At 38.5% G+C, this 12,294-nt stretch overlaps 1 protein-coding gene across 1 annotated transcript in view; it reads right to left on the bottom strand.

Moving 5' to 3' along the window:
• LOC150078196 (uncharacterized) overlaps nt 1-12,294 on the bottom strand; it is an 881,600-nt gene that overhangs the window by 427,859 nt on the left and 441,447 nt on the right. Inside the window, exon 3 of the mRNA XM_090385307.1 lies at nt 10,112-11,215. Within this exon, the coding sequence (XP_090241433.1) occupies nt 10,112-11,177 (1,066 nt within the window). The 5' untranslated portion in view covers nt 11,178-11,215. The remainder of the gene's footprint in view (nt 1-10,111; nt 11,216-12,294) is intronic.

The following is a 12,294-nucleotide window of genomic DNA, read 5'->3' as shown; positions in this document are numbered from 1 at the left end:
GGGGGTAAGTGCCTCCCTCCTTCTGCGCCCATGCCAGATATAAATTTCTTTTCCAATTTCCAGCCAAGTTTTTGCTTCTTTTATTCTTTTGTTGCACTATAGTTGTGTGACATTCTATAGCAAAATTCACCTTTTTTCGTACGTTGGCATTCGAGGTGAGCGGACGCGCTTAGACAGGGCTCCTCAGTTAAGTGGTTTACTTTTGGATAGTGCTTTTAAATATTTGATTTATTTAGATATTGTTGGATTATTTTGTTATAGGTTTCCTGTAACTGTTTTATTTTAATAATATTATAGATATAATTTTTTAAAGTTACTTTCATTGATATTTATTTAATTTTATAATGGTAGTTACGAGATCTGCCTTAAACACGTCACAGGGTATCGTGACTCACACGGAAATAGCAGATGGCGATTTGCGGGTGAGTCATGATTTAATCCGTTGTGGAACCTGTGGTATGTTTTCCAGGGTCGACCTGGTGACTAATCCTACCTCACCTAGGGATTCTTTTCTTTGTGATCGATGTAAGGAGTGCACCGATCTTAAATTACAATTTGGTGCACTGATGGAACAATTCGAGTCCCTGAAAAAACGAGTGCTTGCCCTCGAAAATAATGCATCTGGGAGCTCGTCAGGGACTCAAAACTCCAGCAATCTACCAAGTGATGCACACCCGATTCGAGCCTCAAAACAGGAAAACCAAGTGCAAACTACTCTGGTTAAAAAGGACATTGTTTTATTAGGAGACTCCATTGTCAGGGAAACGGGGAATATTTTTTGTAATAAAGATAGGTGGAACAGAACCAGGGTATGTCTGCCGGGAGCAACTATTGATGATGTCACCAGATTGTCACAGATTGTCAGATTTTAAAGGGGGTAAAGAAAATATTATTATTCATGTGGGGACAAACGATATTAAACGTACACGATCTGACGATTTGTTGGAAAAATACAGGACCATGCTGAGGAAATGTCGCGAGCTAGGCCATAATGTCTATGTGTCTGCAATTCTGCCCAGATACGATAGGAGGGATTATATGTTAAGAGCCTTGTGGATAAACTCAAGACTTGAAGGAATCTGCAAGGCTTTAGGGAGTAAATTTCTATCAGCATGGCCCACACTTGTAGGTAGAAGGAATTTGTTTTGTAGAGACGGGATACACTTAAACAAAGGTGGTGCAAAAGTTTTTGCCAGTATTATTGAGGATACCTTAAAGGTTCAGGGAAACTGCTAGTTAGTGGGGGATGTGGGTAATACTGACACGCGTTTATCTGATAATATTGGTCAATGTAACTCTTGCACATACCTTAAGAGTTCTTATCTGTTACCCCAACTGGACGTATTATCTAGATGTTCTGGGGGCAAAGACGTTTCACGTGAGCGGGTAGCTAATATCAGGGAACAGAGCCTAAAAACTTCGAGGGTTGTTAAATATACAAGAACAGTAAATCTTAATTTTTTATACAGTAACGTTAGAAGTGTCGTCAATAAAATGAGCGAATTCGAACTGCTGGTTAACACAAGTAACGCGGACATAATAGGGCTTACAGAGACGTGGTGCCACACGGAAATTGGGGATGATGAGTTTCAGTACGGCTTGTATAATGTATTTAGGAAGGATTGAGTAGATAGAAGGGGTGGTGGGGTAATGCTTCTTATCAGAAGCAGCCTGAGTGCGACGATAGCTTTCCCGGATTCAGACATTTCACATGCTAGTATAGAGTCTGTATGATGTGAGATAGTTGGAAACAAAGGTATAATGCGAGTAGGAGTAATCTATAGACCAGGTGATTGTGAAGATTATGACAAAAGCCTCTACATGCAAATGGAATGGTCAAGTAAGCGTCAATGCCTTATTATGGGTGATTTCAATTTGCCTCTAATTGATTGGAGTAAATGGGAAGGAAACTCGACATGGGGAACAAAATTTTTAAATCAACTAGATGACTGTTATTTGTATCAACATGTCAGGGAAAGTACTAGAGAAAAGAATATCCTAGACCTCATCATCACACATGAATCAGATGACATAACAGGGCTGACAGCAGAGGAACCAGTAGCAGGAAGTGATCACGGAGTTCTACGGTGGATGATGACGAGAGAGGTAGCAGAAGTAAAAGGCAAAGGAATGGGTTTTAATTTCAAAAAAGGAAATTACGATGCCTTAAGGTACTAACATGGCCTCTATTAACTGGGTAGATATCGCGCTGAGAATGAATACAATTGAACTGTGGTACGCTTTTAAAACATTAATCACAGATGCCTTGAATGAGTATATACCATTAAAAAAAATACTCCACGAGAAGGGTTCCAAGTTGGATGAATAGTGAAGTTGCCACATTACTTGAGCAGAAAAAGGTGGCATGGAAAGGTTACAGAGCAATAAAAAGTACTGAAGCCTATAACAGCTACAAGGTGATCTGTAATAGAGCCACAGAAAAGGTTCGACAGGCAAAGGCAGTTTATGAGAAATCACAAGCAAACAGAGCAAAGAGGGGGGATAAAGAATTCTTCACATATATAAATGCCCAGAAGAGCAGGGCAAACAAGATCGGACCTTTACGTAAGGGAAAGGGGACAGTAATAAATACACCAGCTGCCGTTGCAGATGAACTCAACAGTTATTTTGCGTCGATATTTACAAATGAAAAGCCTTTTGTGGCAATGGGAAATTGTGGGAGCGAAGTTAAAAAATATGTAATTAATGATATTGAAATTTCGCAAGATTATTTTTCTCTGAGCCTACAGACCAGTAAGGCTCCTGGAGTTGATGGAATATACCCTATAATCTTAAGAGAGGCGGCAAGCGAGTGCATTGAACCATTGAGGCTAATTATGCGAGCATCACTAGACTCTGGGGAGATTCCCTTGGATTGGAAAAGTGCAAATGTATCTCCCATACATAAGGGTGGCTATAAAAGTGAAGTTGGAAATTATCGACCTGTCAGTCTGACTTCAGTAGTAGGGAAAATCATGGAGGCAATGATCAAGGGTGGAATTCAGGATCATTTGGATCGAATTGAAATTCTCAAGGATACTCAGCATGGTTTTGTAAAGGGAAAATCATGTTTAACAAATCTGTTTCTATTTCGAAAGGGTCACTCACGAGCTGGATTTAGGGAATAATTTCGGCATTGTTTATTTAGATTTCAGCAAAGCTTTTGACTCAGTCCCACATGAGCGGTTGCTTTATAAGCTGAAACAGGTTGGAATCACTGGGAAAATCCTTAGATGGATAGAAGATGGCTTCAGGGCAGGAGGCAGAGGGTTGTGATAAATGGCTATTCCTCAGATTGGGTTGATGAAGTGGGGTTCCCCAAGGATCAGTATTAGGACCACTGTTGTTTTTAATTTTCATAAACGACATTGATGAAGGGATAGAGGGCGTGATGTCTAAATTTGCAGATGATGTTAAAATGGGTAGAGTAGTTAATGATCATTGTCAAGCTGAGCTTCTTCAGAGAGACCTACATAGACTTCAAGAATGGTCAGAAAAATGGCAGCTATGCTTTAATACAGCAAAGTGTAAGGTATTACACATGGGAAACGGTAATCCCAAAATAACTTATTCACTTGGTGGAGTTCAACTAAACCCAGTACTGGAGGAAAGGGACTTGGGTGTTACGATACAGTCAGACATGAAATTAATTCTCTGAGCATTGTAAACAGGTTGCAAGGAAGGCCCATGGTGTCCTATCGATGATCTATCGAACTTTTGCAAGTAGAGATAGGGACGTGATAATCCCATTATATAAGGCTTATGTTAGACCACACTTGGAATACTGTGTTCAAGTATGGAGACCGCACCTAAAGAAAGACATCGAGCTTCTTGAAAGGGTGCAAAGAAGGGTAACTCGCCTGGTGAGATCAGCAAAAGGGCGTCCTTATGAAGAAAGACTTCGAATATGTGGGTTGCAGAGTTTGGAAACTAGACACCTTAGAGGAGATTTGATTGAGGTGTTTAAGGCTCTGAGAGGCATCAGTAAAATGAATGAGGACAAAATTTTCAAGATTATAAATGATGCTAGAACTAGGGGACATAAATTCAAGTTACGGGGGGAAATGTTTAGATTGGACTGCAGGAAGTTTTATTTTAGCCAGCGAGTTATAAATTACTGGAATAAGTTGCCTTCATGGGTGGTAGAGGCCGACAGTTTGGGGAAATTCAAAGGTCATCTGGATAGTACTTTCGGGTAAGGGAAGCACATAGGATGATAGGTTTAATTTCCTTTTTATTTATATTTTATTTTATTTTTTTAAATTATTATTATTTAGTTATTTATTTTTTGTTTTTATCATTTTTTTTTTTTTTTTTTTTTTTTTTGCTGGTGCAGCATAAGCCATATGCTTTCTTGCACCATGCGGCCGTTACTAATACTAATACTAAAATACCTAAAATTTTTATCAGTGCATAAAAGGGAAATGCTGGCTAGCTTTTTTTATAACCAACTGTTAAGGCGCCAAAACTATTAGCAAGATCGATAAAAAATTAATTCTGTACGGCTGACTTGGCTACAAATTTAACTAATAACAAAGTTAGAGAATTTGATAACAGACAGAAGATCCAATCCATAAACTGTCTTATTTTGGTAGTGGTTGGCAGCCGTTATTCGATTCTTAATTAGAAGTCCCAAAAAACAGGCAAAAAACAAGCGCTTTCATCATGTTGCTTGATTAATGAAAGAAATCCTTGGAGAAACTAGTCACCAGCAAAAAAACCTATTTCTATATCATAACAAATCCCATAAGGATTCTTTCCCCAATAAGAAAAAGAAACATTCCGTGTCCATGTCTGAATTAATCTGTTTAATATCTTTTCGGTTATCCCACATGTATTTGATGGAATGAATAATAAAGCTGTGAGATCTCACTTTTGTGATTAAACTTCCTAACTGAATCTACTACTACTACAAACGAAAATCTGAAGTGTTCTTCGTACGCAGAGATTTACACGTTTTTATACTACAGACATGGGAGTTGGAAGGAGTATTACGGCCCAACTGATGGACATAATCAAACGATCAGTAATCGAGAGATTTCAATCATCGAAAAATTCGCAAAAATCGGTTATGTAATTCGTTGAATCTGTACAAAAAATAAAATATATGTATAAAAATTCATACCCTCCGTTTCATCAATATTTGTTACTTCCAAACACATTTTCTTCAAATTCGTGAAAAGAATAAGCAAAGGAAAGAATACATTATCTTCGAAATACTTACACGATGTTCTTCTTCTGAAGAGTACTATTTAATTTTTTTAATTCTATATCTTTATGAAAATAAAGCTAGATATTTCACAATTTCTCATATTTGAAATTAGCAAGAAACAAGTTCAAGTGCTCATTGCTTTATATTTCAGGTGCTTTCGATTATCAAGTAACAGAAGTAAAAGGACAAAACTTCTATATTGTACTCAAGAAGTATTTATCATTGTCATCCATCATGTTCACATCATGAATAGTCGTGATGTCGGATCTGTATAGCAGTTCTCTTTTGGGGTGCGGATTGACTTGTTGACATGAAATTTTGTAAAAAAAAAAAAAAAAAAAAAAATGTTCAGAATAATATTCTGAAAAAGTTGTTGTAGTAGGGTTTTAGGAGCATCAGCGACTAAGGCCATATTGCTCTGCATTATTGTCAATAAACTGAGTGTATTCTGTGGTCGATTTCTGTTTGCTGAACGAAAACTCCCAGTTTCCGGTATAAAAAACCATGCTACTCTCGCCTAACACCAACTAACTTTACCACGTTGTGAAAAAGGCCCATAAAAATTCCTAACGTCATCGACGTGACTCGAACTCAGGTCTTTTCCACGCAGTGTGGGAGGGCGGCGGTTCTACCAACCGTGCTACCAACGCAGCCAACTCCTAAAGTCTTAAAAAGGATCGGAGTAGCGGTTCCAAGTTTATCACAATGTTTCTTTTGGGGGAATATGAGGCAAGACTATGGAATCGCAATTACATGTATCTGGGATCGAACGTTAAGAGGGATGGAGAACTGAGTGCAGAAATACAGCATAGAGTGCAATGTGGATGGTTGAACTGGAGAAAGATTAGTGGCGTGCTGTGTGATAAGAAAGTAAATTGTATAATGAAGGGAAGAATGTATAAAACTGTGGTTAGACCCGCATTAATGTACGGTACTGAGACATGGACGATTACAAGGGACCAGGAGAAGAAGATGGAAGTGGCGGAGATGAGGATGCTAAGATGGATGTGTGGTGTGACGAGGAAGGACAGGATAAGAAATGACTACATCAGAGGTACGGTTAAGGTGGGCCTCTGAGTAGAAAAATGCAGGAATCTAGATTGAGGTGGTGGCTTGGACATGTGAAACGAAGAAGTGAGGAGTATGTGGGGAAGAGGTGTGAAAAGTTGGAGATGATAGGGAAGAGGAAGAGACCTAAACTGAGATGGAAGGACAAGGTGGCAGAGGATTTAAAAGAGAGAGGATAGAGGAATGGAGGAAAATAATTAAGGACGGAAATGCCCACCCCATATAAATGTGGGAAGAAGGCGAAGATAAAGAAGAAGAAGAAGCTTGTTATTATTGAAGTTCGAGACTGCATAAATGGAAAAAATTATGGCTTCATCACTGCCAATCAGAGTCAAAATAATGGATACATATTGATTCTATTGACAGGCAAGGTCGTCGCATCTCCTTTTTTGGGATTCTTTTTCTTCCTTTCCCATTAAGCATGCTGCTTACTGGGTTTAAGACAGATCATCTTTCTCTCTTCTTGCTCTTTTTCTACTTCGTTTGTCTATACGTCCCCATTTCTTTAATATTTTTGCTTACCTACCATTAATATCCATTTCTTTCTAAATGCTTATTTTCATTCTTTTTAAGCTATTATATATATCCACTCGATAACAGTATTTTACAATGTTTCTTCAATTTGAACTTTATCTCTTAATGTTTATTATTTATTTTTCTTGGAAGTTTTCATTACTATTGTTTCATTTATTTATTTGTGCTGTTGTACTTCTTGTGCCTCCGTAGCCGAGTGGCCAGGAGCCGAAGTGCAGTAGCACACGCATTTAGAGTAGACCGGGGTTCAAGCCCCTGACTGCTGAATACGGTCGATCTGCCAACCCGCAATGGACCACCGTGGCAGATTATGGTCCATTTCCCTCAGCATGAATTGTTGAGGAGGCTTCCATCCCGCAGTGGGTTGATAATGGCTGCACTTTACTTTTTTTTTTTTTTTTTTTTTTTACTTCTTGTGTCAGCTGCATACGTTGTTATAGGTCTTACTATAGCTTTATATATTTTAACTTTAGCACCTGATTAATGTTTGGAATGTACAAATTATATTATTTATTTTTAATGCTTGTTTTTCCACTTCTTGAGTTAATCGCGAACTATTTACCTGTATTCCTAGATAGATAAATTTCGTTACTAGTTTTGGGATTCAAAAGGATAATAATGGTAGATTATTTTCCCGCAGACAAAAAATGAACGAACAACACTATGCTAACTTAGCAACTAAATTACGAGATGCAGTCAAGTCGGAGAGGCCAGGAAAACTTGCTAAAGGTATTTTGTTTCACTAGGATAAAAACCACTTCACACATGGGCTGTTGCTATGGCTGCAATTGTTGAAATTGCAGAAAATGTTGCAAGAAAATGGTGCCCTACCGACCATATTCTGTAGATCATGCCCCATCTGATTTCCACATATTCTCGACTAAAAACGAACTTTTATGGAAGGAAATTTCGGTCGGATGATTAGCCAGGCAAAAAGATAACGTTAGGCGATTACGCCCCCCCCCCCAGACATTCAACAAAACTACTACAAAACTGGAATCATGGATTTGGGGCATTGCTGTAAAAATGCACTGAATTATAAAAAGACTACATTGAAAAAATAGTCTAAAGTGAAAATCAGATATAACTCCTACGCTAGGCTAGAAACTTATCAAATAATCCCTGTGCATACCCATTAAAATCAAAGTTTTCACAGTGTTATTTAGTGTTTTTTTTTTTAATCAGCTACAAGTAACACCTATCGCAAGCAAAGAAAGAAAACAAAAATTTAAGTAGCACTCAAGGGTGAGTTTTGATAATGATTAGCAAAGTTAGCTCTTTAACTTTTTATTTGTTTCACTGCAAATGATAAAAGTAGAGGGCATTTACTAATGTAAAAGTGAATATCATGAAATTATGATTTAAATACACTAGAGCCACCCAAATCCGTAATTCTTTGTAATCTGGAACAACTGATGTCGTAAGATGGTCTGGTATGACAAACCTTCCGCGATATTTGGTACAAATACAATCGCTTTTCGAAACAATCAGTACGATTATGTGACGGTATGGCCTTACTGCTGCCAATAACAAAATTTTTCTTAATAACACAATTCTTCTTCACCTGTGTAGTGTTTAGAATCTATTTATTACTATATGGGAGAGAAATTCTAAACGAAGTTGAAGGCCATTCGCTAGTTGCCGTCTTCTCTCTCATTCTGCATATCCTTGATTCGTGATACCGACTGATTATGTGGCCAGTGCATTTTTAGACAAATAGTTTGTTGATGAGAAGGGCTAGAATTGTAACAAGAATGTGCCATGGAATAGCTAGTGAATGACCGCAAACCACCTATAAAAATTGTCTCTATTACAACAGGGTCTAAAAATCATACGTTTCGGGGATGTTTCTCCGCGATGCTATTCTTTGATCTAGGCAAAGCTATCTAATCAAAAGTAATTACCGGTAAGTTTAGTTAATTTACTTTTCTCAGAACTTGAGGATAAAAAGCCTCGTGATACGACCATTATAGGTCATACCTGCACATTGCACATAATTTATTTAAAATGAGGAATGATATACTGTACATGTTAAATGAATGAATAGAACTGTTTAAAAAATTATTTATGTATCCACCGATCATTCATTTTCAGTAAAAATAAAATGCATAACACAGAGATTAAGGGCGAGTTTATTTTCATATTCAGTGCACCTTTTTTCATGTTAGGTATGACATTTGCTCTGTCGAGCTTTCTTTCTTTTTCTTTTTCTGTTTGTTTGTTTCTGGGTAATTTTCTTTTTCAAATGGCAAAACGACAGAAATATTAAAAAACCCACCTTCTGGTAAAAGCATTATTAATATTTTACTACCCCATTTTGAAATATGTACATGCTTTTACAAATATCAAAGAAAACTGCAACCTGATTAGCTCCTTGAATCCATTCTCTAATTAGTTACGTTTATAAATGTAACTGGCTGATTTTTTTGTCTAATGTCAGTTGTGTTGATTAAAATGTGTGTGACTGCTAGATTCTTCGAGTCTACAAATCAAAACTGTTAAGCAATATTTATCAAGAGGCATAATTTATTACATAAAATAAATTACGCCTCGAAGTTTTCTATTTTGTGTTTACACTGGAAATGAATATTGCAAATTTTATATTTTTGCCACTTTGTTTCTCTGTCCGCAATACAAACAGTAACTTATAACAGTATATTACATTTTAAGTGCTTACATTATTGATATTAATTTAATATTAAAAATATAAATTTTTTTCTTATAGAAATGATTGGTATTTTAATTCATTCTGAACAGTAATAAATGATCGTAGCATTTTATTTGGATAATGATTAACAAAACATAAAAAGAAACAGTTAATAGAGGCTGGCATCGATAAGAACTACCAACTTGAATACCAGTAATATTATTGAAACGTTGGAATTAAAGATAAAATTAAAATTTTATCATTAAGAGACTTTTAAGAATTTATCATTTGAGTGCAGAATTATATCCTTGAGAATTCATTCAGTATTTTCAAGGTTGGTTGGTTGTTTGTAGGGTTTTAGGCACGTCAGCAACTTAGGCCATATTGCGCAGTATATATTATGTCTGTAAAGTGCATGCGTGCGTTCTGTAGTCTATTTGCTGTTTGTCGGATGGAAAACCCGAGTTTCCGGGAGAAAAACCATGCTAACCTCGTCTGAGGTCGATTAACTCAACCACGTTGTGAAAAAGGCCCATAAAAGCATTTGCAAGGACAAAAATTGTTTGATTCAGCATTAAAAAGTTAATCTTAAAACTGAATTCAACTGAACTTAATTGATTCCTAAAAACTTAATCAAAAGGGATACTCACTACCTGGAACTACTAGAAGATTTCTTTTCTCAACTTGAGATGCTGCAGCAGTCATCGATAAATCCAATAATCGTTGCATGCTGTCAAAATTGAAATATCCCAGAGTAGGTCTTTCGGCTCTTTCAGGCGTTTGTGGATTACTTCCATCATCAAAAGAATCTGGTGCCGAATTGGTCTGTTTACGAAGAAATGACAGCTTTCTTTTCTCTCGACAGCCTAATTTTCGACTACTGTACGACGATGTTGAAGTCGTAGAAGGAGGTGGAGTTAATGGTGAAGAGTCGCTGGGAGGTGATGCTGTCCGTGATGTCGGTGCACTACTGTTATTACTGCTCGTGCCTTCGCTTTTTAAGGATTCATGGGATAGATAATCTTTGTCTACTGATCCTTGAAGTTCTGCGCTAGGAGTAAGGGTTTGGATATGGTGGGGTACGTAGAGTCTAGCCTTTTGGAGTGCACGAGTTTCATCAAATGACATCTGATGCACAAGACAGCGATTTCTTCCTCGTTCTGACAGCGTCCTCTGTAGCATGGAAGGTTTTTTCTGGTTGAATTTCTTGTCAGAGGCTGGCTCGGGAGTTTCATCTTCTTCAGCACAAATGGATAAGTTCGGGAGGAAGGAATCTCGTCTCTGTTCAGTCACAATAACAGGTGGAGGCGGTGTCTCTCGAGGTGTTGGGATCAAATAATTACTACTTCGTCGGGAAACACCGCTCTGTTCATCAGTAAACGCTGATATATCACACTGAACAGCCGCATCTCGCTGCCATGGAAACCGTGGATCTCCTTTCTCACAGTTGATATCCAGGGCACTGCAGTAGGTTTCTTCGGGGAGGACGGAAAAAGGGTTGAAATGATCATTCAAATTTGTTAAGCCGCGTATCCGAGTATGTTCTGTTAGGCCGACTGGCAGTGACGGACGCACTGGCCGAGCTGGATCTTTTTGTCCGGAACCCGCTGTCACTGGAGGATCCTTGAAGTTCTCAGAATAGCTCCGTTTGGACCCGAATCGTTCTCGAAGCGATTTGGTCCGCGAAGTAAAAGGCGACGACTTCACAAGGCTCATCTTAGCGATGTCTGTTAAAGACTATTTAGTTGCTGAACCTGAAATAGAAAAGCATATATTAGCGTATGAACCAACTCCAATCAGTACGTTTTTTTACTGATGGCCGCATATTTTCGATCTCTCTCTCTCTCTATGAAAAATTGCTTTTTTTCCTCTCTTAAGCGAGATTTGCTATACACGCAAAAAATCAAAAATTTTCATGCACGGAAGCAATTTAAAGAAGCTGGATACCGCAGCAATCTCAAAAGAGAGTTTACAGGACGTCGCAGTGTTGCGTTTTGCTGTTATAGCGATAGAGGTCTGTTGTATTTTTCTTAGCCCTCGGCCAGCTCTTCTTGTAATGGTTCCTGTCTCCTGAAACTGCCTCCATAGCGGCATAGTGTTTGAGGGTAAGGCGCCATTGGTAGTCTCTCACAGCTGCGCCATTGGTAGTCTCTCACAGCTGCGCCATCAACACTCTTGTGAAGTATATAAAACTCTGTAAACGCAAGAAGTGTGTGTAGCATATTCTATGGGTATAATATTGTAGGGTGTAAGGTATGTTAGTGTCTAATGGCTTCTGGGATTTCTCCCATTTCCACGAGTGTACAATGTATAGGGCTAGAGATTTGAAGGTATGTGGTGGTCTTGTGCAGTATATTGTGTTGTGCCCTTTGTTCTTCCAGTCTAGCCGTCAAGCCCTTAGTCGGTCCCGATGTTACCACACCGTGCCACGGGGAGGCTGACCGGGTGTACCCCTGATGCTAGAGTACTCTGGCGGGTCCTGCCACCTACTTTCCTGGGATTTCAGTGGCTAGGACCAGATTTGAGAATGAGATGATCGCTGTTTCTTGAGCAACGGTTGTAATTTTAACAGAGCGTAGGGTTGTTCGCTGATAACTTGTTCTAGGGACTAATAGGTCGGGCAATAATTTTGATGTACAGTATTTAGATTTAGGCCTGTGGGGCATGGGGAAAAAAACCGTTGTGTAAGAGAAAAGTAAGGGGGGCAGAAGACTGGAGGGTAGGAAACAGAAGGAATGGGCCGACAGGGAAGATGGCCCCTGCAGATAGTGTGGCATGCCCAATGCCTCACCAGAGAGAAGAGTGGGATGGTGGGGGGATAACGAAAAAAGCC

This window comes from Mastigoproctus giganteus, chromosome 11, assembly GCF_048544385.1.
Source record: "Mastigoproctus giganteus isolate SK-2022 chromosome 11, ASM4854438v1, whole genome shotgun sequence".
Classification (NCBI taxonomy): domain Eukaryota; kingdom Metazoa; phylum Arthropoda; class Arachnida; order Uropygi; family Thelyphonidae; genus Mastigoproctus; species Mastigoproctus giganteus.
Note: the sequence above shows the minus strand (reverse complement) of the source record. Positions and strands in the feature narration are given on the sequence as shown.